Source organism: Octodon degus, unplaced genomic scaffold, assembly GCF_000260255.1.
Source record: "Octodon degus isolate 3935 unplaced genomic scaffold, OctDeg1.0 scaffold00167, whole genome shotgun sequence".
NCBI lineage: Eukaryota > Metazoa > Chordata > Mammalia > Rodentia > Octodontidae > Octodon > Octodon degus.
The window spans coordinates 4,644,649-4,672,083 of NW_004524743.1; the positions used below are offsets into that span (position 1 = coordinate 4,644,649).

The 27,435-nt window shown below is 36.6% G+C and overlaps 1 protein-coding gene across 1 annotated transcript in view; it reads right to left on the reverse strand.

Moving 5' to 3' along the window:
- Positions 1-27,435, reverse strand: part of Adgrl4 (adhesion G protein-coupled receptor L4) — a 115,299-nt gene that overhangs the window by 4,929 nt on the left and 82,935 nt on the right. Inside the window, exons 12-13 of the mRNA XM_004643176.2 lie at positions 27,007-27,227; positions 26,812-26,878 (exon numbers count right to left, since the gene is read on the reverse strand). Coding sequence (XP_004643233.1) covers positions 26,812-26,878; positions 27,007-27,227 — 288 coding nt within the window. The remainder of the gene's footprint in view (positions 1-26,811; positions 26,879-27,006; positions 27,228-27,435) is intronic.

A 27,435-nucleotide genomic window follows, 5' to 3' on the forward strand; every position in this document is an offset into this window, starting at 1 on the left:
TTGCATTTTGCAGGGAAGCACTTATTCCACTGAGCCATCTCCCTGCCCCCCCCCTTTTTTTCTACTGTGGTTTTAAAGTGTACATGGGCCAGGGTTTGATCTGTGGTGTGCCCTGCTGGTCCTGCCCCCAGGGCACGCTGAGATGGCAGTTGACAGGGTATGGTGACGCATGCCTGCAATCCCAGTACTTGGAGGGCTGAAAATAGGAGAATCACTATGAGTCTAACCTCCATAGTGAGACCCTGTAGACCCCGTATTAAATACATAATAAATAAATAAATAAAGTGCACATGATTTTGGACATGCTTATTGATGTCACAGGACCAGACAGTGAAGATGGGAAATGGAATTGTCCCTGAGTGAGATACTGATCTAGATCTGCAAAGTACACTTTTTATGCAAAATAGGAAAATATTTACATACTCATCAAAACCATGTGCTGATAGGTAATTTTTATTCCATAAACTCATATATTCCCAAATTCAAGAGAAAAGATGGTAAAGTATTTTTATCCATCAAAAATAATAAACAGACAGATTATATTACTCCCATGCATCAATAAGGGTCCGAATGTTTGGATTTTAATCTTTTTCTTTTCTCTAGGAATTTTCTAAATGATCTCATGACTATCTGCAACAGTTGTGGAGTGTTTGACTCGGGTATATTCATGAACAAGCTGACATGCTCTTTTGTTCTCACAAATTATTTTTTTTCTGTTTCTTCTTAAACTTTTATTCTTATTAGCACACCTTTGCAGCACATAAACATTACTTTCATTATGTGGTATTGGTACATGTTTATAACACAGCTTAATTCGAAGTACTTAGAACTTGGAATTAGTACAGTGGGCCCTTGAGTTATGGCCAGACCTGACTTAAGAGCAACAAGACAAGGATGCCCATTGTCTCCACTCCTATTCAACATAGTTCTGGAAACACTAGCCAGAGCAACTGGACAAGAGAGAGAAAGAAAAGGAATAAGGACTGGATTTTTTTTTCTGGAACTGGGGATTGAACTCAGGCCCTTGTGCTTGCCAGGGAAGCACTTATTCCACTGAGAATCTCCTCATGATTTTTTTTTTTTGTGTGTGTGTGTGTGGAACTGGGGATTGAACTCAGGCCCTTGTGCTTGCCAGGGAAGCACTTATTCCACTGAGAATCTCCTCATGATTTTTTTTTTTTGTGTGTGTGTGTGTGGAACTGGGGATTGAACTCAGGAGCTTATGCTTGGCAGGGAAGTGCTTTATCTACTGAGCCATCTCCCCAGATCCTAGGATTGGAAAAGAAGAAGTGAAATTGTCATCATTTGCAGATGATATGATACTCTTCATAGAGGATCCCAAAAACTCCAGCAAGAGTCTTGCAGATTTAATCACCAAATTCAGCAACGTAGCAGGATACAAGTCAACATTCAAAAATCAGTAGTGTTTTTGTACACAAAGAACGAACACACTGAGAGAGAAATTAGGGAAACTGCACCTTTCACAATAACATCCAGAAAGAAAGAAAGAAAGAAAGAAAGAAAGAAAGAAAGAAAGAAAGAAAGAAAGAAAGAAAGAAAAAAAAGAAAGAAGAAATAAAGAAAAGAAAAGAAACGAGTTAGGACTAGAATTTTAGTTTTAACTTATGACCAAAGTCTTGCGTTATGACCCAAATGCTGGCTGCTTGTGCTTCCGGATGGTCTCAGATACAGATTTGAAGAGTTTTCTGGAAGGAACATTACAACGTTTCCTGTACAGGTTTAACTGAGAAATCCTGAGCCAGTGTCTCTCCAAGGACACTGAAATCTGCTGGCATATACGAGAGAGACTTTGAAGGCTGTGTGGACAAGCCTGAGACTTCAGTTGACAACTTGAGTTGCAGCCAACCCTTGGGGAATGAAATGAGTTTGTAAATCAAGGGTCCATTGCATTTGATGGATTATAACCCATCAGCAGAACAGAGAATTGAAGGAGAAGGAAAACAGTATAGAAAATGCCACGAGGGTTGAAGAAGCTACGAAAGCATTATCAAACTGAACAGTTTATAATAGTGGGTGGGTTCTAGTCAGCAAAGTGGGGTAGCACAAAATACAAATATCGTTTAGATTTTATCTTCATTGGGAAGTTATTTATTCTTTATTCAAGAATCATTTATGTCCTGTAGCTTTTCCTCAAGGAACCTTCAATAAATTGGAAGAGTTGACCATTCAACAGGAAAATGCAACAAGTTCAGTAATTTAGGGCTGACTGCATGGTTTCCTGACAAGAGCAGGTTGTAGCACTCTAAAATAGAGTTTCCAAGCAAACCTTGAATGACTAGTAGAGAAAGAGGGGGGACAGCCTAGAGAAACAGGGGATCATTCAGATTTCAATCATTGGCTTATTCGCTTCCTAGATGATCAGATCCAAAGGTTCAAAATACCATCCACTTATTTCTAACTCTTCCATTTGAAAGTATAATGAGCAACATGAGTTAAAAATGTCAGAAAACAAAGTTATATTCTCCCCAACCAATCTATTTTTGTTGTCACCTTTTCCATCTTGAGAAAAATAAAACAAGGCAAAACAAACAGAAGTCAGTTCATGGCTCAGCCCCTCATCTCCTCTTTATCTGTAAACTGTCTCTCAGAATATTTTTTTAAGAAGCTGAAAGTCAAATTCAGATCTGGGGTCAAGTCTGTGGAAGTGTAGAGAGTGACAGACATTCTGTACTCTTTTGGACAATGCAAACTCTATGCCAACAAGTTCTTCCCTTCTCTTAGTCACCAGAAACTTAGAAAGATTCTCTCCTTGACCAAACTTTGCCCAGGCCCCTGTGCACCCTCTTGTCAACTCAGCTTTGATCCAGAGCTCCAGTGTCCATTCTGGTAGAGACCAGTTTTATGGAAATCCTCCCAAGTCAACTTAGGTCACTCTAGTGCTATGTCTCTGATGTCTGATCACCCTCAATATCAGAGTATCTTCTTCATCTCTCACCTGTACTATCTAACCACTCAGATAAGATGTTTAACAAGAGTCCTACTAGATCAGTTTAACACAATGCCTTACGTTAGTGTCTCTTTTTAGTGTTCAATCTGTCACCCCCAGCTTGCTCCTTGACTACAAATCCCAGATACTTTTACTATTTTCACACTTAAGCAGATCATTCTCCCCTTTTACTAAAGTTTTGACCATAGTCCCACAAAAAGCATTTCTCACCACTTATTAAGAATCAGAATAATAATTTTAAATAAAATTTATGCCAGAATAATACTATATTTTACCAGAACAGTCACTTTCTGGAATATTTAGAATATTTTCTCTTCAGTTACTCTGAATTTGTTGAATATTATGACCCTGGATGATTTGGCCCATCAAACTTGGGGCCAGGGTAAAACCTGTTTATTCCTTTCACATTGCTTGAATTCTCTTTTTATCCATAAATATGTAAGTTATTTTAAATCCTTTTCTTAATAGCTGAAGACCATACTTACAGAACCTATGAACATCAAAGCCACATGTCTTAATGAACTAAGATTTAGAAAAGAAGTCAAAACTCTGCAGTTTACACGGTATCCATTCATGAAGGATAAAGGGTCTTTAAATGAGGTAGTAAAGAACAGCTCAAAATAAAATGTCATAGAATAAAATATTGCTTTTGATAATCACAAGTACTTTGTAATTAACCCAGAGGTAATGACCTTGAGAACCGGTGAGAAAAGTCTGAAGGTTGAACAGTTAGAAAGCTATCAGTACTATACTGTCACTGGAGTGGCTGAATCTTCATGCCTGAATTGAATGATTGAGTCCTTCTTTGAAATACAAGAAAAATCACTGACATTAACCTTATTTCAGAAAAAGTACCTTCAAAATGGTCCCATTTTACTCATTATTATTATTATCATCATCATCATCATCATCATCATCATCATCATCATCATCATCATCAATATATTTGGTTGTTGCAAGGTCTCATTATGCAGCCTGGACTTGTAGTGATCCTCCTGTTTTCAGCTTCCCCAGCACTGGGATTACAGGCGTGCAGCACCATGCCCGGACTCTGTGGCTGGCTCAGCCTGCCCTGGGGGAAGGGCTGGTGTGGCATGTAGTGCCAGGGATTGAACTGTGGTCCCTGTGCTTGCCTAAGCTTGCCCAACCAGGTGATTTAGTCCTCTGAGCCAACTCACCAGCTCCTTCATTAATGTTACCTATATGAGCTTCTTTTACCAGCTGTGGTCCTTTTCTTATTTATCTTCAAATGTCAGTGTCACAGAAGCACAAGGGCTAGGTAGTGACTTGTAAATGAATGTTCCTTTATATTCACTTTTCAAATTTACTATTATTATTATTATTATTATTATTATTACTATTTTTGTATTTTTTAGGGAAGGGTCAACAGGGCGTTCAGGGTCTCACTACTACATTGGACTCATAGTGAGCCGCCTGTTTACAGCCTCCCAAGAGCTGGGATTACAGGTGCGTGCCACCAAGGGGCTGACACAGCAGGCCTGGAGATTGAAACCCCGGCCCGTGCGCCTGCTTGCAGGTGCTTTTAATCCACTGAGCTATTTGGCCGGCCCTTATTTTCACTTTTGTCTTTATTTTTAAAAGCAGTTTGAGATTGTCAGCTAGAAGTCCAGGATGTCTTCACAGGAATAAATGAAACAAGGGCCTTGAATTTTCTCATCCAAGAACATGGGAATCCTCCTAATCTATCACAGCACTTTAGAATATGGAAGAGACTGAAAATAGCTGTGAAGAAGAAAATCATGCAAGGTCAGAAACACTTAACCCTTGAGAGAAAGCAGTGCTTTAGCATGAAATTTTCTCTTGTTTCTTCTGAAGTGGTATCTATCTGACGAAAATCTGCTTCTTAACTTCACATATATACAGTTACTTCAAAGATTAGCACACATTCTGTTGATGGTGTGTTCAAAGTGTTTGTCTTTGTCTTCTCTCACTGGATAAAAAATTTAACAGTTGAGCTAGTGAAGACAGGAAGAGCTAATTCTGAGGCTTTAGACCTACAGGTACATTCAAACCAAGGGCTTCAGATTCACACTTCAAAATGAAACATCCCAATCCGTCATTTTTCCTTTCTTAGTCTGCGTCTCAATAATTGATGAAGCCATCTATATGCTGATGTCAGATCTCACTGAAAAGAATGAGAAAATTTCTCTCGCAGCAGTTGTAGACCCATGCTTCGATACTGTGTGTAGATACATCAAACAAAATTTGGTTCATTTAAGAACTCGTCATGATCAGGACTTGCATGTCCTTTTAAAATAGTTTCATCACCTTTAAATTAACTGACATAGGACACACCTGCATCTGTCATGAACAAAGGGTGAGTTTGTACCAGGGTATTGAGAGACCACAGAAAACCACCATTCATTTTCTTTTCTTTCAGAATTAAACCCATAACCTTTTCACTGAGCAACATCCCAGTCATTTTTTCTTATCAATTTTTTTTTGTTTGTTTAGAGATAAGGTCTCACTAAGTCACTACATTCCTGAGCTAGGCTAGAACTCCTTCCTCAGTCTCCTGGAGAGTTGGCTTTAGAGCCCCACACCGCCATGCCTGGCTGTATTCATTCATCTTCAATCCTCAGATCCTTGTCCAAATGGCTATCAATTTAAGCAGTGCGATAAAAAAGCAAGCTGTACTGATTGTTCAAAGTCAAATTAGAATCAAGTGGTTAAAATTTTGTCTTCTGATTTCCTTTTATCATTTTACAATTGTGTTCAGCCCTTTAAATGTCCATGCTACAAGGCTCTTCATGTAAGTTATCAGAAAAATTAGAGAAAGCAGAATAATGTGCCCACACTCGTGTCTTAGGAACTATGCATATGACAAAAGGGGAAAAAAAAACTAGAAGTTTTTACAGGTAGAATTAAGGGCTTGGGCTTTAGATAAAGGAGATCATCCTGGATTATCGCAGTGGCCCAATACCACCACAGGATCCCTTGCTGCAGAAGAGAAACAGCAAAAGGCAGGCACTGAAGTACAAGTGAAAAAGCAGAGGCAGGGAGAACTGAAGCACAAGGCCCTGCCAGCTTTCCTGTCTTTGAAGATAAAGGGGTCCTGTGTTAGAAGAGTCTTCCCCAAGCAGGGTTTCACTCCTGACTACCAGCTAGCAAGGAAATGGGGCTGCAGCTCTACAGTCACATGCAACTGAGCCTGTCCACTATGTGAGCGAGTATGGCCATGAGCGCTCCATGCCAGCCTCCTGAAGGGCCGATCCCTGGATGATAGCCCTGGGGACTCTAAGCACAGCAACTAGCTGAGCAGTGATACTCAGCATTCTGTCCTATGGAACTATGAGGTAATAAGCCCATGTTTTATGCTGCTAAATCACGACAATTTGTTACAGTAACGAGAAAACAGAACGTACAGAGAAAACCAGACATCTACATACATGTATACACATACACATATATGTATGCATTATACATACATTATGTTCACATTTTGCAGGTATAAAAATACCTTAAGATGTTTTTATTCTTTTAAATAAAATTTTTATCCAATTTAAATACATAGTAATTTATCAGTAACTCATGCTTATTATTGATGTCCCAAATATTTCGAATACATAGACTGAAAATTCAATCTGTACTTTCAAGTACCTAATACCTTTTTTTTTTTTTTTTTTGGTATTGTACTTTTCTTCATAGCATTTCTCAATGTAATAAATATAAATTTGGTATTGCCAGGTATAAATATAAATATAGCACACAAGTTAAATTAAGATTCAGATATGCAATGCATAATATTTTGGTATAAGTGTTTGGGACATGCATAGCACTTTATTTAAAATACAAGTAAATTTATTTTTTATTTTTTTAAAATTAAAATTTATTTATTTATTTATTTATTTATTTGATACAAGGTCATGCTACACAGCTCAGACTTGTAGTGATCCTCCTGTCTCGGCACCCCCAGCACTGGGGTTTACAGACATGTACCACTATGCCCAGTTTTTGAGGCCAGCTTGGTGCACCTGGTGTTCCAGGGCTGGCATGCCATGTGGTACTGGGGATCAAACCCGAGTCCTTGCACCTTCCAGGCAAGTGCTTAGACCACTGAGCTATCTCCCCAGCTCTAAAATACAAGTTAATCTATCATCACCCATTTTGTAGGGTGTTATGGTTCATGTCTAGATGTTCCCGCAAGCCTCAAGCAATCATGGGGAGGATTTCTAGGGTTTGAGATCAATTCACGATCCAATGCTGGGATTACGGGGAGAGTTCTATACCCACCCTGGGCGAGCAGCCTGCATACAATGTAAGGGAAGGAAAGGGTCTTCTCTGTACTGCTCCTCACCTTTTGTTCTTGCTGCTTTTGTTCTTTTCTACCACCATGAACCGTTGTCCTCTGTCATGTGTCACTCTACCTTGCAGCCAGCCAAGTACAGTCTGAAAACTCTACAAACTGAGCTTAATAAACTGTTTCTTCCTTAATTTTGGTCATCAGGTATTTTGTTTCAGCAAAGAGAGAAGAATAACAGAGATACAGGGCAACCCTAACTTCATAGTTAGCAAGTTTACATTAGACCTTTTCTTACAATAGAAGATACTCACTTCTTGGTGGAAAACCCCAGGGTTGTCACCCTAGGCATACAGCACAATCTCAGACAGAAGAGATCTTGTAGGAAGAGTCAAATTTAGAGGCTCCCACTCTTGGGGAGCCTGCACATATGTGTATTTGCTAAGACTGGTAAAGTGCCCTAAAATGGTAGTGGCAAAAAGGCTTATGAGAGGACTGCATTAAAGAAAGAGTATGTCTGAGCTTGACAGAATGCTTTCCCTTCGGATCTCGTGGTTTATGGGGAAGCTGTGCCAGGAAGCACGTACAGTGATCAGAATGGCACCTGCAGTGTATCTTTTGTTAATGAAGTAATGGTTATAAACAAAGTTTGCAATGCTTAAATACAAGCTTGCTTGCATTAATATGAATTTAGTGCAAACTCACAGAAACTCACTATGATGATGCCGTAGTTTTTGTGGGTCTAATGTCAAAATTGTGCAGCAAACAGAGTAACCCTTGCCCAAAATGCATATAGCTATACAAAGTGTTTGAGAGTGTATGTTTCTTAACACCAGGAGCCTCATCTTGCTGTCCTTTCATTTGGTTCAGATTCAGCATCTTGGAGAATATCCACAGAGCTAAGAGAATTCTGCTGGGGTTACCAGCACCCAAGAGAGAAGAGACTTCAGAGAAACGGGAATATATGAAAAATGTTGAGTAATTGGAAATATATTGAAACATTTGAAACCCTCTGAATACACATTAGATATATTCTAGTAGGTTCTGAGTATCAGGAGAGGAAAATATCTTTAATAGATCACTCTGGGATATTAAACTTTTCATGATACTATGCTAAGCATTTAAAATTTACTGTTAAAAGACAATAAGGCTCTTTTGTAGATGCTACCAAAAATTGAATAAATAGCTGTTCTGGGATAATTCAGCATTTTATGTACTTAAAAATGACTCTAACATTGAGATTCAAGACAATGCCACAAAAACTCTAAGCACCAACATTTGCTGAGTGATTTCTAACTGACAATGCTTCAAATCTTTTTGATTAATTAATTTAACCCTCATGCCAACTTTATGTTACCATCACTGTTACTATTTAGATTATCATCGTCTTTGTTTCATATTTATGTCCACGAAAGCATCTTATGTGCCAAAGAATACAGTTAGAAGGTAGCAGAATCAACACTCATGCCTAATGAAGGAATTACAGAGTTTGTACCCCCATACATTTTATGAACTACCATACTGTAGACGAAACAGAGTGAAAGAAGTAAAACTGATGTCTAAAACTTGGAGAAATTTATTATGTAGATAACTATTTATGGGAGGGCTAAATCATTTTAGGGATGGCTAAAAGGAGAAGAGTATACTCTCAAGGGCAGTGATGATGCAGACAGCTATTGGACATGAGTTAGCATTCACTGGGTTTGCTTGAGAGGCCAGCGATGTAGTCTTCAGCATAGTGGGTAGAGTTGGATGTGCTCTGCCAATACAGCCTGTCCTTGCTGTTTTCTTCTTCAAGGCATCTAAGAACAAGTGTAGTACTTTTTATTCTGCTGGTCAGTAGCAAAGCTTTCCATCTGTCAGTCAAATAGTGTTTTTTAAATGCATGCCATTGATCTCCACAGTGACATGCTCAAATAATACAAATAAAGAATATTTTAGGGGCCAGCCAAATAGCTCAGCTGATTAAAGGATCTGCAAGCAGGCTCAGGGGTCAGGGGTTTGATCCCCAGCCCTGTCATGCCAGCCCTGTTCCCGGGGCACGCAGAGCTGGCAATTGAGACTGGGCGTGGTGGCACAAGCCTGTAATTCCAGTTCTTGGGAGGCTGTAAACAGGCAGATCACTATGAGTCCAATCTAGTAGTGAGACCCTGAATACCCTGTAGACCCTTCCTTAAAATAAAAAAGAGACTATTTTGGAATTCTGCCTACTATTGTTCCAAGGGAAAATTATGTTTTAACTCCTAAAATACGAATGACAGTGGTGAGTTTGCTTTATCCACGTTCTGTGGAGTCACATGTCAAAGATGAGTGCTTTGGCAGGATGCTGGCTCTCAGAGTAGACAGGCTCATGTTTGGGCTCACCTTCTAGTTCATCCTTCAGCTTCTGCAATACACTGAATATGTGTCCATGAAGTCCGCTTTAAGATGATGTTGTGGAGTTTTAATAAAGCAATGCTAAGAAAATGGACAAATCAGTCTTAAGTTGTTTCCCAGTGCACTCTGGGTTATGATCAACATCGATGAAGACGATGAAAATGGGAAATGCTAAAACTGACACGTTTTGTACTTCTAGTGAGTTATTTGCCAGACAGATTGTAAATCCATTTGACAAGTACATGCAAGGGAGCTAGGTTAAAATCCACACAGATCAGACCTGGCAAAATATTACTCAAAAATTCTAGTTATTAAGAAGACCAAATTAAATATGCATTCAGATCCAGTTTTCCATCATTTAAGGTCATGTTATTCTCAAATGAATACATAATTTCTCTAAAATCAGTGATAAATATGTAGAAATCTCTTCTAATATTTACCCTTAACTGTGAGGATTAAAACATAGTATCTCATTGAAAAAAATCCCATTTTTTATGATAAGATCAATTGAAAGAATAAACAGAAGGTAATTATAGATAGGTAAGTTAAGTAGAAATATTCTAGGCAGTCAGACAGGGTGAGCGCCTGGAGGAATCAGTGAAGAAGGTGAGAACACCTTACAAAGACGGTGAGAGGAGCATTTGTTGGAAGCCAAGCCCCAAGATAAAGACAAAATGACCAGATCCACATGCCTCCCCAAGAGATATAAAATAAATTAATATTATCATCAGTCACCCCAATGTGTGGCTGCAATCCCCTGGTTCATCTCTTCCTCAAAAAGTCCTTTCTCTTCCCATCTATACTTGCGGCTTGACCTGCTTCTCCACTGGATCGGCACTACCTAGGAGACCAACCTTGTAATTCTATTTGTTGGTCACAGTTTTGTCTCACATGGGATGCACGTCATGATTTTGCTCTATAAAACTTTCTCTGTAAAGTGAGGTCTGCAGTCATCCATTTTTCAGGTCCTCTTCTATTTCTCAGGAGTTCTCTCGCTTAATAAACACTTCCTACATTTAACTCCCATTGGCCCTTGGAATTCACTCTTCAGTTTTGAAGAATGTGACATTGGTGGATCTGATTTCAAGTAAGCTGGGAGTTACGTTTATGTCCCCTATATCAATAACATGGTGACATGCTCCAGTTTGTTCTATAAATTAGAGTGCGTGTCTTTTTTCAGTAGATGGTATTTGAAAGCACAGTGAAGCTTTGCTGAAGATCTTAAGGAACAGGTATCTGAACAGCTCTGCCACACGGTCATGGGAAGGCATGAATTGAATGATTACTTTGCGAAGTTCCAACACTGATAATCATTATAGCCAAATAGCAAATAAACTCAAGTCAGACATGTATCTTTGGGTTACTGCATTTAAATTATAATAAATATTTAATTAAGTGAAGTTCATGTGAAGATCACATTGAAAGTAAAGACAGAAATTAAAAAGAATTAAGCAAGCATTTATATACAGTTTACAGTAAAGATAATACTGAAATATGTTCAATGTTATTTCTTATATTTTTAAATTTATATTTTCAAGTGTGTTCACATACATATACATATATATATATATATATATATATATATAGTAAACATACATAATTTTATGATGGTGGAAAAAAGATTTATAAAGTACACATTTTTGTTGATGTGTCTGTTAGTTAAAAATGTCTAGAGAGAGGCTGGTGAGATAGCTCAGCAGGGTAAAGTGCCTGCGTGGGTAAGCTTAGGCAGGCGCAGGGCACCACAGTTTGATCCCCAGCACTACATGCTGTGCCAGCCCTGCCCTCAGGGTGGGCTGAGCTGGCCAAAAAAAAAAAAAATGTCTAGAGAACACTACTTCATATCATAAGGAAATTGTAAGGAAGAAGTAACTACATTTCCTCCTTTCCCCAAAAACATAAAACTTAAAGAAAGCATTAAAAATCCATTATTTCTAAAGCCATGCTCATAGATTAAAATTTTAGCTCTGACTACTGATTGTGTAGAATATGGAAACTTTGTATTCTGCTTCCTTATTATCTAAAGCATGAGTGATACACTTACAGGTTTGTTGTGTGCATTAAATTATTTTCTACAGTGGTTCTTTATTGTATCCATATAGAATTATATTCATCTGGATTGTCTAGAATACTGAATGGACCCAATAATGTATATAACATATTTATTCAATAGCAAGAAAGTATTATTTTGTGCTATACTTTCATTGGACCTTTAAACAGCACCTTGAATATAAGAACTTCTATTGTCAGTATTTTGGAACACATATTCTCAAGATAAAAGAGAGAATTACATTTTACTCTAAGCACTTTCTTCTTAAATTGTGTCAGCAAAATAAATCTTGAAGTGGATACAATTCAAGAATAAGTCAAGCATGTGCCACTCATGCAAATAATTCTCATATTTATTGAAACTTCTTCAGGGTAGAAGAAGTTGTAATTGTAATTTCTAGGTCAGTAACCTGGCTATCTTGACAATATCCTTAGTAAAGAAAGAAATAACTATATTCCAAATGTTGATATACCAAAAGTATCTCAAATAAAAGAAATATGTTGTAGAGATAAACAGTTATCTTTTCAAATATCACCCCAGTATAGAGCAGGAGTCAGAAAACATTTCTGCAGGAGAGAAGATCCTAAGTATTTGAGGTTTTGAGCACCTTATGTTCTCTGTCACAAAAACTCAGCTTTGCCATATCATGAAAGCAACCTCAGACAATGTGCAAGTAAATGTGCCGCTGTATCACAATACAAAAACAGGCCGTCGCCATTGCCACCTCCCGATCTAGAATCCTGGGTCCATAAGATTTGTTTTTCTGTTTCTTGCTTTTTCAATCACGGATTCTTAAGGCCTAAGACAATGTCTGCCTTATAAAAAAATTCCCTATAAATATTTGTTGAATGACTAGAAGAGTGAAGGCTGTAATCTTTACTCAAGTCTGAGGAACTCTTAATAGTTTATGTATAGGCCAGCAAGATAGTTCAGTGGACTAAATGCCTGCTTTGGCAAGCTCAGGGTCAAGGGATTGATCTTCTGTCCCACATGCCTGTGCTGGCCCCGCCTCCGAGGCACACTGTGTCAGCAACCAAGTCCAGGCATGGTGGCACATGCCTGTGATCCCAGTGCTAGGGAGGCAGAAAACAGGAGGATGACTATGAGTTTAAGCTGCGTAATGAGACCCTGTACCAAATATATAAAATGAAAAAAAAGTTTATGTAAAGGAGCACCCAACCATTTAATCATTTAAAACATTATATTTTTGTTTGTCTCCCATCTTAGATATTTCAACAAAAAGTCTATCACTAAAACAGATTTAAATGTAAGTGTGCCAACAGAAACTGAAATGTAAATTATAAATTCTCAAAATGCAATGGCCTTCTTAGACTGATTGAAGGGGAAAAGATGAACAAGTGAAAGGAAAAGATCAAGTTATGTCTGCTTTACTTTATGGTTAACAACCTGGGACATTTTCAGTGGTGCACTCAATAGTAAACACTAGATGGCCATGGATTTCACAATGTGTGTTGATTAATGTAAGATTTGGACACACAGATAGGCTACAACAAAAGCTTTATTTAGCAAGTTAATAATTCCTCATTAGAAAACTAATCCCCACACTTCCCATGTTAGTTCAATAATTGCTGTTTTACAATGTCTAATACATAATAAACTTAATATATAATCATTGCAGACAGTAGAGGCATACTCATATTTTTAACATTTCTATTAGGAACATTTGAACAGCTAACATTTTCAGTGGTTGGGAGAATGTTCTACTTGGGATCAATCAGACTCAAATAAAGGAAAGAACTTGGAAGTTTTAGCCATGAAGGGTAAAGAGGCCCCTTGCAAATGGAACTGAATATCATGGGCTCATTTTCATAGTGAATTTTAACTTTTGAGTGACATAAGTCATAGGAAAATTCTAAAAAAGGATACAAAGGTGAAAGAGAAAACTTATGCAGAGTAAAACAACTGCTCAGTTTAAAGTGATGATAAAATCTGTGGGACAAAGTCTTTGGCTAAGATACAAGCACTGACAAATTTGTATAGGTACTTGCAGAATAGAATGAGGCTGGCAGTTAAGAAAAATGAAAAAAATATTTACAGAAGCTTAGAAAAACCATTCGATCACTGCTTAGAATCTGAACTAGACCAAATACAATTAAATCTAAAGATTTATCTAAAATTACCAAGTAAAATTTAAAAGACAAAAGTAGAAATGGTGTAAGTTTGCCTCCCAAATTATTGACAATTGCTCTTATTTGTTTAAAGTATGCTTTTTTAAAAAAATCCAGTAGCCCCAATGTAGAATTGCTATCATATCTTTATGCATATATTAGAAAGCTAGGGCCTAAAGAACCCTTGCATTCTCTTCACCAATCATATTGCTTTTGAAAACTTTTGACATTGTCTGGCCATCAATGACTGTATTTAGTTAAATATAAAATACCACTGTTCACTTTCTTGGCAAAAGCTTGTAGTAGATAGGTACACTGACATAGGTAGGTAAATGAAATAATCATGTCCTATCCTAAAGGAAGAAATGAAGGAAAAGTGGTAGGTAATTATCAAGGCTTCAAGGCTTTTTTATTCCTTTCTTTAAATTTCCTTTGTGGAAAAGCAATTAAGATTTTCCAATAGTTTTTTTAAACCAGGGATTGAACTCAGCACCTAGCATTTTCCAGGCAGGTGCTTATGCTGCAGAGCTATCTCCCCAGCCCTCCAATAACTATCTTGATGGATCATTCATTTATTCTTCAGCTGGGTGATTTTGACGTGCTAAACCTATAGACCAGTATAATGAGAGAAAAATCCAAAAGGTTTGCACTCACAAAGCTTACACTCATCCAGAGAAGAGAGATATTGAGCAGTTTTTCACACCATCACATGTGCAATTCTAACCTGCTATACGTATTCCAAAAGGAAAAAAAAAACCATGGGCTTCTATGAGGGCATATAATAGAAACACTTATTACACAACAGTGAGGCAAGGTGGACTTCCCCTAGAGAAGCTTTTTTGTTGTTGTTGTTTTTCTTTGTTTTGGTATTTTAGGGAAGTGTCTACAGGGTGTTCAGAGTCTCATTACTAGATTGGATGTGTAGTGATCCAATCTAGACCTCCCAAGAGCTGGTATTACAGGTGCATGCCACGACACCCAGTCTCAATTGCTGTCACAGTGTGCCCCAGGGATGGGGCCAGCATAGCAGGCCCGGGGATTGAACGCCTGGCCCCTGAGTCTACTTGCAAGTACTTTAATCTGCTGAGCTATTTAGCTGGCTCTGAGAAGTGTTTTTAAAAACTTAAAGTTAAATGGGGTTAACCAGATGATGGGATAAACAGAAGGAGGTAATAAAGAATATTTTAGTACAGAAATGTGAAGGTACAAGATACTCCCAGGAATTGTCAAGCAGCAGTGTGATTTTAGAGACAGCCTGTGCAACAGATCAGAAAGGGTCTAGCACAAAAGCAGAGCCTCCTAGGTAAAGTTATCTGTGTGATCCCACATAACTGAGCTACTACTTTTAGTCTGTTGACTCCTGTTCTCTTTAGTGTAACATTTATCACTTGTTTCTCATTCATTTCTACTTTATTAAGAAAATCCTGGAGTGCACTGAAAAGCTTTACCTGCCGTCTTCCTGCGGCACGTTGTGCCAGACTCATGTGCAGTGAATATTCCATCTCTCACATGCGGTTAAATAATAAAAATAATGAGCAATAACACCGCCTCTCTTTTCTGATCCTATGCACACATAGGTAAGTATCATCCCAGTTCAATTCAACTCAGACATGCGTGGTTAGAGATAGCTACCTCCTTTGTGTATTGCAGGTAGTTTAACAAGGATTCAAACCAGCTCTTCTTGTCAGCCAAGTGGTCGATTCCAGATAGGTTTATTTTCTAGAAACAAAACTTACTTTTCTAGTTGATTTTTGAGGAGAGCTATTTTGTGGACCCACCAATGTTATTTATTTATTTTATTTACCAAAATTGTATTTATTTTATAAATAAAACCAATATAAATGCTCTCTCAGCTACTTGTGTTCCCAAAAGGTTTACATTTTGATGATAAATGAATTAATATTAGTCCTTCTCACTATAAAGCATGTTAAAAGTTACAGATATGATCTCAAGAACAAAGTGAGCCAGGAAAAATGGAAACATGAGTGTAGATGTAGAAATTATCAGATATGTTATATGAAAACATTATTTCAAGCTTAATGATATACTGCCTTAGAATGCTTTATCTAATGTGTCACCTTGGTGTACTTCAGGAGAGCTAGATCTCTTCATTTGTATCCGTTCAGTTCCTGCCACAGCCTGAGTCAGGCATTAATATTTGACAAAAGCTTTGACTTGCAAAATAGCCAAAGTGCAATTCCCATTTTTCCAAAGTATTTTCTTTCCAAAGTATTTTCTTTACTGCCTATCTCTTTAATTCTGCAAATATTAATTGAATCAATATTAATGAAGATGATAAACACTGCATAAAGAATCCAATAGAACACATTTTCTTTTTTTTTTCCTTTTCAAAGTTTTATTGATAAACATATAGCAATGAGACAGTTTCAAATCAAATCGAAAGTACAGTTTCAACAAATAATACACTGCATATATTCTTCTTAGTGGTAGAACACATTTTCCTAAGAAAAACCGATCTGCAAATTAGAAGCCTGACTCTGAAAGAAAATGAAAAGTGGGTGCAATACTAAGTTCATCTGTTTGCTTTTTCTCTCTGAGAAAAAATGAATAACTCAAGTAGTTAGATGTATTGGAAGAATATTAATCAAAATAAGAGTAAAATGCAGCATGTCTGTGTCTCATCTATTGCTTCGTATTCTACTACACTTAAGCTTTTAGGCAGCATGTTTTGATTAGCTGTTGGGTATTCTTGGAGGCTATTTGCATAAAGTGATACTTGCTGGAGGCAGAAATATATACAGAGTGGACCTGATGACTTCCATTTTCAATGAGAGGAAAAGTATTTTATTTTGATGTTTTCACTGAGTAAAATGAACAATCAGAGGCTTATGAAAATTTTTTAGAGATGCAGATGCTGCATTTTTACTATTAATTTGATTAATATTCATCTATTACATCTAACTACTACTTTTTAATTAATCAATTAATTAATTAATTCATATGTGTGTGTTTGGTACAGGGTCTTGCTACACACAGCTCTGACTCATAGCTTTCCTCCTGTTTGCAGCCTCCCCCGTGCTGGGGTTGCAGCGTGTGTCACAATGCCCGGCCTCCATAGCAGGCTCAGTGCACCCAGGGGTGTGGCCGGTGGGGCATGTGGTGTTGGGGGTTGAACCTCAGTCCCTGTGCTTGCCTAAGCAGGCACTTAGTCCACTGAGCTATCTTGCTGGCCCCTTTCTATTTTTTCCTCATAGAGAAAAAGCAAAAAGATGAAGCTAGTATTTCACCCATTTTTCATTTTCTTTCAGAGTCAGCCTTCTAATCTGCAGATCTGTTTTATTTAGAAAAATATGTTGTATTGGATTCTTTACCAAGTAGCTATCATTTTCATTAATAACAATATTAACTATTAATACTTACAGTCTTAAAATAAAATAAAATTGTCTTGCCTTGCTGATGCTCTCAGGCCTCATCCTGAAACCCGTTTTGGAAACCAGGAGATAGGAACTAGGTATTTAGGGACCCAACAAAGAGCTCCTTTCTTCTCATTCTTTTGCAAGGAGAGACAAAGGCTGCCCAGCAGGAAGGTTGCAGGCTACAAGCTTTGGCAGCCTGGGCTTGCTTCTACTGCTCAGTAGTTGAGGGACCTGAGTATATCTCTTATGCTTGTTAAGCCTTAATTTCCACTTAAAAAAATTACTCTACAGGCATTATGGTAGCTCTTATTCAAGTATACATGAATAATCTCTAGTGTTTATAAACTGAATCCTAGTACTGAATAAGGTAGGATTCTTTTTGATAATATACCCTCAGGAGGCTTTTGTGTGTTTCTTGTTCATCAGGAGGCATCTTCAATGCTCCCTACGAGGGGCTTTCAACCCAGACCTGCAACATTTTCCTGAGAGAGAAAGGACTTATGAGGAAGCTATACCAGTAGTCCATTGTTTTACAATTAATAAGTGATTTGCATTTTACAGGTGATTTTTAAGGAGACAAGGGGATATAACTACCTTTAAGAAGTTTAATGCCACAGATGTATACAAGAACAGTTATAGAAATGTCAATAAAGATGGATACAAAGAAGGGTTCACTAGGGTTATAGACTTCTTGAGTAAGTGAACTGTGCTACACTCAGGTCAACCAGCTATCTGAGGAGGAGGAGACTATGTATTGTGCTTATTGACAAGTGTTATATATGTTTTTAATGGATTTTAGTGAACAAGTGCTTGAAAAATAATATACATAATTTGCTTTAGTATAAGCAATATTTTTCAAGGAATTAGATTCTTAAATTACAAATAGCAAAGGTATTTATAAAGAGAAGTCAAGATTTTAGTGGTAAAGCTTGAAAATCGAGTTACATGCTGTCATTTACTAAACGTGGCTGCTATGTTTATTTTCACACATTCTAGAAGCCTCTGTGAGGATTGCCTGAGATACAATAAAAAGTTTTGGAAAGATTAAAAGATGATACACGTGTACAGCGAACAATCACTGTGGAGACTACTTTGCTCCCCAACACGGTTTCCCTCACCATGTCGTTGTGTTAGGTCTTTCAGTGTAAAGACCATTTCCTAAGTAAATGCTTATGATTCACTTCATTCTGTACAGTTTGGTCTAATTGCATTTCACAGTCCTAGGAGATTTTAAAAAAATATCTTTGGACATCTAATTTCTATAACAGTATTATATTCTTGTGAAATGCTTTAAGGACTCCTTAGAATATTATCTTTGAAGATACTTGGAATAGACAATGTTACATGTATGAAGCTATACTGAAGATCAGTGTCATATTACGTCTTTGCTCATCTTTTTACTTTGAAAAATTCTAGCTGTTTATTGTTTCAGGAAGGTGGGGATAATACCAAAAAAGTAACAAAATGTTTAAAGGCCTGGAATGCTTACTGAATATCATGTGGGAAAAGATTAGGATAATAAAACATCCTGAACCACAGAGGTCACTAAAAATGCGATTAAAGTAAATCAAAACATCTAATTAAAATGCTGATGTTATAAAAAATAGTTAAATTTGCAGGGGTGACTGTTTCTAAGATCGTTTTCATATGGTAATCTAAAGTATAGTGTTTAAAACCTGATTTTGATTACTTTTCCGAAGTCTGTGCTATATGCCATTTTTTTTTTTTTTTTCAGAACCGGGGATTGAACTCAGACCCTTGTGCTTGCCAGGGAAGCGCTTATTCCACTGAGCCATCTCCCTGGCCCCTATGTGCCATATTTAACATGCAAATTTAGAATGGTTATCAATGAAGAGAACTGGAGATGTCATTCCTCAGCGAAATCTGGCTGTATCTGGAAAGTTTTTGGTTTTTTTTTTGCCATGCCTAGGTGATCATAATACTATAATCAAGTAAGTGGAGGACAGAACTCCTGACCAATCCTTATAATGCACAGGGCAGACTTCACAACAAAGATTTGGTACAATGTGTCAACTGTATTATTATTCTAAAATTATTCCAATTCGCAAATTCCAACATAGCCATCTTTTTATCACAATAGATAATAATAGCTGATGTTGGCTAAACGTGTTAGAAAAAGGACATTCTCAGCTATATTTTGTAGAGAAATCAAATGAATGAATTGTTTTGATATACAATTTACAATTTTTAAAAAATGTACAAATGCATGTCTACTTCTAAGAAGCTCTTTCAAGCAATTTTATGTGGCAGATAGGTACAACTATATTAGAATAAGGACTGTTTGGGGCATGCGAGATAGCTCAGTGGACTAAAGTGCCTGCTGAGGCAAGCTTAGGCAAGCACAGGGACCGCAGTTCCATCCCTGGCACCACATGCAACACCAGCCCCACCTCTAGGACAGAATGAGCAGGTCAGAGTTTGGGCATAGTGGCGCACACCTGTAATCCCAGAGTTGGGGAGGCTGAAAGCAAGAGGATCATGAGTCTGAGCTGCAAAGTGAGACCCTGTAATGAACAAATACATTAAAAGAAGAAGAAGAAAAAAAAGAATAAGGAATCTTTGTGCAACACTATTTCTAATAAGAAAACATGGAAACAAATTAAATATTCATTTGTAGGGAATAAGTTAAATATCTCTTCATACCCATCGTACACAATGATATAAACAGGAACCTGTATAGTCTAATGCAGTTAGTCACAGTATGACTAATAAGAGGTGTTCAGTTTTTACTCCAATCTTCTAATATTTACATTTCTTTGAATCTTGGATAATTTGTGCAATTAAAGAAGACTTCTAAATATATACATACATGCATATATATGTATATTAAACACATATGACCTGTCTTATAATAGTTACATAAGGAATTAATTTTTGAGTAGGTTTTATCATTTTATTAGGCATTTCTTGGCAAAGGGGAATTAAAAGATTGTAGCAATAGAAAGAACAATAACAGGAGATCATCATAACAAACTGAGTAGATTTTTGGACAGATTTAAAAAGAAGTGGGTGAGACTAACAATGTACCAACACTCAATTGTAGGAATTGTGATTTAAATTCTAATGAAAGCTCACACATTTTAAAGAGAAATGCCTTCTTTGGACAGAGCTTAATTAGTATTTGGCTCAATCAAGCAAATTCTATTCTTCAATCCTGAATGCATCTATGAGAAAGTTCAATTTCTACTTAAAAGTTAAATAATTTTTACCAGCTCTTTTGTATATTTGTGTACTTGAGTTAATGGGATGCATAGTTTTTGTTGAAGGAATTCAGTGCTGAAGATTAAAAATATTGAAGAAAAATTATGGAAATTATCTTCAGGTTGCAGCTTGCTTTACAAAGATTTACAAGTCTCTTTCTTGTGCAGCTCACTCTTTCAAAAACATGGCTAGACCTTTTCATGTTTAGTTATAATCTTAAATTTTAAATTTAGTCATTAACAGATACATAACAGATATGAACCAGGGTCACTGGCTCATAATTCTGAATTCAAGAGATTCTTAATATAAGTGAGTCAATACCTAAGGAAGGTCTTTCATGTGATCAATGCAGAAAATGTTCCTGTTTAAGTACCAAAGTAGCTAACACTTATCAAAGTAGATTAAAAGCTTCAATATTTCTTTGAAACATCATACCTACAGGCAGCAAAAGCCACCAGTGCTGACCTACTTCAGTTCTTATTCATGTACAATCAGGTCTTAAAGGCATCTGGCATCATAATCCCAAGCCAGGGTACCTGAAGAAAGCAAATATCTTTTACGATACCTAGTCCTTACTCTACAAATGCAATGCAGGGGTCCAGGAAAATGACTGCAATTGTTCTTCAGAGATTTCTTCTCTGAATTGCAATTCTTCTTAGATTTGTTCACAGAAACTTGTGAAAAAAAGCTTGTCACTCAGGTAAGGACATAAAAATGTTGCTACTAATTTAGATTCAAAAGATCACAAATATTTTGTCTTGACTCTAGAAAATAAATGCTCTTATTCTATTTAAAGTTTTGTTTATTTTTAAAAACTTGTAGTTTTTTTCCTGAAAAACTGTAGTAGAAGCCTTAACAAATTCCACACTGCAAATTTACATATAGTATAATCATATCTCACTATAATTAAATGTTGTTGCATATTCACCAATATTTTAAAAAGTGAAGATATGCAGACACATACATATATTATATGAAGTATATTCTACTAAATATAAGATTTGAATTAGTTTTAAATTTTTTCCTTTTATTTAATTTTTAGTATAAAGTATATAGGAATACAAGATTGTCTTATGAATTATTGTGCATTTTCTTTTTTAACTGTTAAAAAGTGGATAGTTTTTATGAATGCCTTTTTGTTTTTACAGTAGCCTTGTCATATTGGGCTGGCCATATTACTTCACTTATACTATAGGAATCTGGGTAAATAATAATGAGATGGCTTAAAAAAGATCACATGGCCTTTCTTGCTGCCTCATGTAATACTCTGGTTTTATTAATGGGTAGTTAAAATACACAGTGAGTAAAGAGTTACATGGTGCTTCTGTATTCCAGGCTGCACAAAAAGTAGTGCAATACATGCAGAAAATCATTATTTGTGACAAAACAGAGTTCTAAAAGTAGTGCACAGGTTTGCAAACAAAAATTCCTTGGGGGTGTGTTGGAGAAAGAGACTAGTTACAGCCTTGGGAGGGTCTTCCTGTCTCTTTGTGCTCAAAGAAGTAAGACTTCTGGCAGTCAAGCTTTGCAGAAGGCGCCTGGATCACTGAGAGCAGTGGGCTAAGGAAGCAGCCAAGGGACAGTAAGTGTGCCCCCCAAGGGTGAAGCTCTGGGCGGGCTCATGCTATGAAGATGCACAGTAAGACACAGGAAGACGACAGGCAGGCGTTAGCTAGGTCATTGCAAACTTTATTCCGTAGCCTGTGCCATTTGGATTACAGCCAAATGAGAACCACCAGCCCTAGAATTTGGAGAGCAGGCAACAAACTCAAATTAGACTTCGAGTCTGGCAAGGGCACTTTCTATCTTTTGAGCAACTGAACATGTACTCTATACCCAATTCATCCTATTTCAAAGTATATCACACGTACACATGCAACCTCCATACATACACTTCATTAAGGATTGAAGGATTAAATTAAGTGTGTTAATGAATAGAACATATTTATATACCAGCCCCAAATATACTATTAGGACTTATAATTTATTTTTTGTTCTTATTAATAGCTCCTCTTTTCAAAATAAAATTTTTAAAAAGGTAATAAAAGAAAAAAAGAGAAACAAGAACAAAAATTTAAGATTTCTTGAAAGCAAACCATAACATTCAATCATATGTCCTATCTTTCATAACTATATCTGTTAATCTGAGCAACAGATTTGATGATAAAAGTAGATACTATATCAACCATTGTTAATCAGTTATTCTCGCTTTGAAAATCTATAACATATGTATTGTTGTATGTTACTCTGTTTCTGTCTTTGTTTCTGATCTTTATTGCCTTTGTTTTTACTCTTCAAAATAAAATAAAATTATAATACAAAAATAGTTTCTATTATCTGAATCTACTTGAGGGCAGTTTATTCTGGGTAGATTGCCAGGAAATAAGAGAAGAATAGCAGAAAAGTAGGTTAAAGGTAATTGCAAAAGAAGCAATTTAACAAAACAAAAGTTGAGTTTTAGATTACAAGAATAGTTTCCTGTCAGGTCCAATAGGTATGTGTAAACTTACAACTTTAGGTCAATTACATAACATCTTGAATCAATCCATTTTAGGACCGATTTAAGGAAATTCAGCATTAAAGTCTTAGCCATAAGTTTCAAAAGTAGTAGACACTTAATAGATCACAAATTAAGAAAAATCTCATTATTAATACAGAAAATTATTGATCAACAGTGAATGCTAGATTATAAAAATGGAAAAGAAATAAGTAAATTTTTATATTTATTATTTATTTATTTATTTATTTATTTATTTATTTATTTTTGCAGTACTGGGGATTGAACTCAGGACCCTGTGCTTTCCAGGCAAGGAAATTTTTAAATAGGTAAAAACTTGACAAATTATTATTAACCATCTACATTCAAGAGTGATAAAGTTACATAAAGGTAATTCTTGGAAACCATTATTAATAGAGAAAAATGATACTTTAGTTTATTTCTGCTAGTGACTGCTTTTCAGTCCCATTTTTTGCTGTGCCCCTTTCTCTCACTCATGAGTTTCTAGGAACTGCTTGACAGAAATTGAAGTTAACTCTCTCAATTCTCTGCCTATTTGCTAGCATATAACGCAAACTGCTTCTTGTGGGCATCCATCTTAATTCAGACTGGCTGTGTAAGCGTGGACGCCGTACTGACCTCTATCTTGTCAACGTCACTTACATTTAATCCTTTATAATTCTTTGCCATTTATGTCTTGTTTTCTTCTTGATAGCATCATATGCAGCTATAATTCTTATATTTGCTTTTTACTGTCATCATTTTCAGAGAATCCAATGAACATGTTGAACCTAATTGCATGGCTTAGCACCCTTTACTAGAATGTTCCCAAGCACACCATGATGATTTTCCAATCAGCAGGTAATTGTTATCCCCAAAATGGCACGTGGCAATCAATTTTGAATATCAATATTATTTAGAAAGGAGTTTTACTTATGAAATATTTTTTAACAGAAAATTATTTTTCTCCCCTGTGGGCACTGACATAAATCTACTCAGCACAGCTTCTAGTAATTTTATATTGTGAAAACTGTATATGGTCCTCACTTCAATTTTCCTTATAGAACTTTGGTGGAACAGAGTTTGTGTCCGTGTAGATGTATTGGAGCCAGCGTGGTTGGTTCTGGGGCCCAGTCTCTCTGTATCGTGGACTCTACGCCTCTGCTCCTGTGGGTTAGAAGGGTCTGATCATCTGCTAACAGACGGAGCAGCTCTACCACATCGCTGCAGTTTATTCTGGTCCTTCACACTGCTGATATTTGTGGCTTATCCAATGTCCTCCACTTAGATGGCCTATATTGGGTTCTTGGCATTTCTACTATTTCATTTTTGTCTTGACCTCTTATTCTTCAGAGAGGTAGGCATTTCTCCATTTAACCCCTTCTTCTGGCTGTATATGACTTCATTTGACCTGGGAATCTGTGCTCATAAAACAACTAAGTTTTTGTGCGTTCCCTATTATTTGATTCCTAGATACATGGTATAGTAATTCTTTCCCTCCTTGCTATTGAGGGAAACTCTAGTAAGCTTACAGCCTACAGGAAATTCTACACAAAAGCAGGTGTTAGTGTCTATGTTCACAGTTGGCCTCAAATCGAGACATAAGTCAAACTCTCATAAAAAATGTACTCATAATCTTCGCTTCTATGCATCCAGGAGATATGAAAATTCTGAAGTCACGATGATGGCTTTCCTCTTACTATGTCTGATTTTCCCATTTACTGACCCTTTGGCCTACTGATTCACCTCATCTTCAGGAGACGAAGAAGCAGGTCTAGCTTTCTTTCACATTGCCACAGACAAGGAAAGATTCCTACAGAAAACACTGCACCCTTCCAGAGGCCACACATGCATAACGTGGACCACCATTCCTCCAGACCTCACCAGTCATCTTACTGGGCCAAATTTTGTCCTACTCTCTCTTAAGACCAGGCGCAAGTGTCAGGTCAAGATTATTCGGTGCTCTGCTCTTTGACCTCATGTTGGAACTGGAAACTACTTTGAGCAAAAGGAAAATTTTCTCTTAACATCACATTATTAGGTTTTGTACCAACAACAACAACAATAACAATAACAATAATATGCCAACCTTAGTATAGAATTAGTAGAGTTAACTCACTTGGGTTCAATAATTAAGAGTCTCTGCTATTTTATTTGTATTTTAGGGAAGGGTCTACATGATGTTAAGGGTCTCACTACTAGATTAGACTCCTAGTGATCTGCCTGTTTACAGTTCCCCAAGAGTTGGGATTACAGGCGCACACCACCACGCCCAGCCTCAATTGCTGTCCCTCTGCTATTTTAAAAGTTACTACAAATAAAAGTGGTATTTAGTTTTAGAGTAAAACTGAGATGTCTAATCTACTTCTCTAGTAACTCATTCTGTTTAACCTGGGCATGATTATCACACTGAAACTGTACAGAGGGTAAATTGATTAATTAATTCGACTAAAGCAGTATAATGGTGTTCATTTAGAAAATCTGTAGGACTTTTATTTTAGCTAAATCCATTTACAGACTATGTACCTTACCATGCAATAATCCAAAGTTAAGTCTCCCTTCTAGAAGTCTGTGCTAAAGATGATTTTGTGAAACACTCTCCCTTTCTCACTTTCGGGAAATAGGCTCCCATTTTTTCTACTTTATCACAATCTCTAGTTTGATGCTTTTTATCTAAAGGATCATTGTTTCACAGAACTTTTACTTGCAAAAAACAGTCTCAGAGATGATTCCTTCTTTAGCGTGGGAATCAGTAAAATGAGAATACTTAGAAAATCTTCCCTTCATGGACTCTGATCAGAGCCACCAGCAGAGCTGCGTAAATGAGACACCATTGATTCTGTATTCTTATGTAGATTAAAAATACTGGAGTTGTAATAAATGAGCTCAAATTGTTTTAGCTGAAATCTAGCCAGTGGCTTTAGAAAGTATTGCTAGGTTAATTACAAGAATTAGAAACAATTTTCCATGATGATGAAGTATAATTTTTGAATGTACTTGATTTTACCCACACTATTAAAAAATAAAGCCTGATGAAAATTCTCTGCTTTGCATTTCAAATCTTTCTCCACTTAGCAGCTTCCTCTCAACCATAAAAGACTCAAGAGAATACAGTAAAACAGAACAGACAAATTCAGCAAAGACGGGTAGTTTATGTTCAAAATATATGGAAGAAAGTTGTCCACAATATTGTCACAATTCTTCTATTCACAATTCATTCCATTCTAGAAACTTGTCAGACCTCCTAGATTCAGTGATGGACTATTATATTCAGAATGGCTGCTGAAAACTTTCAGCACTTAGAGATACTCTTGAGACATATAAAAATGCCTTTATTTAGAAAGGACCACATAATACCTGCCAAATTTGTAGGTTTGAAACCACTTTCAATAAGAATTAAAAGGCTCTCTTCCTTGCTGAAATAGGACTATCAATATGTGTATGACTTGTCTGCCCACAAGAAATAAGGGGTTCTTGTCTCTGACGTTGCAATTTAGTTTAAAATCACCTTATGATGACAGGGTACATAAAGAGGATAAAACTATAAAGATGACAGTCTAATCTCCAAAGATGACCGATCATCGATAAAAGATTAAATAACATAAACATCTGAAATACCAGATTATCAGCTGGTCGGCACACTTTCAATATTGAAGTATGCTGTGACATGCCTGCTGCTTTTTCTTATGTTAGCCAAAAATGTATCCTTCTTTAACAGGGTACAAATGAATCAAACTGCATTGAACTTACAAGCTATCTATATATTTTTTCTTAATCACAATGTAATTAATGTAAAACACTAACAACACATGATACACTGAAAAGCATTTCAAATCTTATTTGAAAAATATAATATCTGACTGCTGAGAATTTTAAGCACCCTTTTCTCATGGTGCTTTTGAATATTAACAAAAATTTCATATATACTTACAAGAATGATTAGACATGCTGGTCCTATAAAACTCCAAATGAAGTTGTTTTCTGTGCTAAGCCAACATCTGAAAAGTAAATAGAACAGATAAAATTCATACATGTTTGCATTTACATTAACACAATAATATTCTCAAGGATATGCAGACTGTATATAGAACTGTGCTTTCTGGTGCAAGGAATGATCTTAGCTTACACTTTAGTGGTGCCGTAGTATCTGTACCCTAGCGATGCTGAGAATCCAACTACCACAGCTGGGCTGAGATAGCCAAAGACATAGAAATTCTTGTGCAAAAATCCCTTGTTGTAGATGACTCCAACGACAATGAGATACAGGTGTATCCCTTCAATGCACATCCAGGCAAAGGCAGCTAAGAAGAAATAATGTAGTAGTCCAGCGATAATGGAACAGAAGAGCTAAAAAGTGAAGAAAGAAATCGTCAGTGCTGTTTGCTTTAAATCCGTCCATAACAAAAGGGTCAACATTTTTTTTCCATGAATTATGCCACTTGTTGCATGGCTGATCACCCTAGAATATCTGTGTCGGTTTTTTAAAACATACTAGTACTCCTAACTGATTTTAAAAGTCTGTGGCTTGTAAGCATTATCCACTCCTGTGCTATAA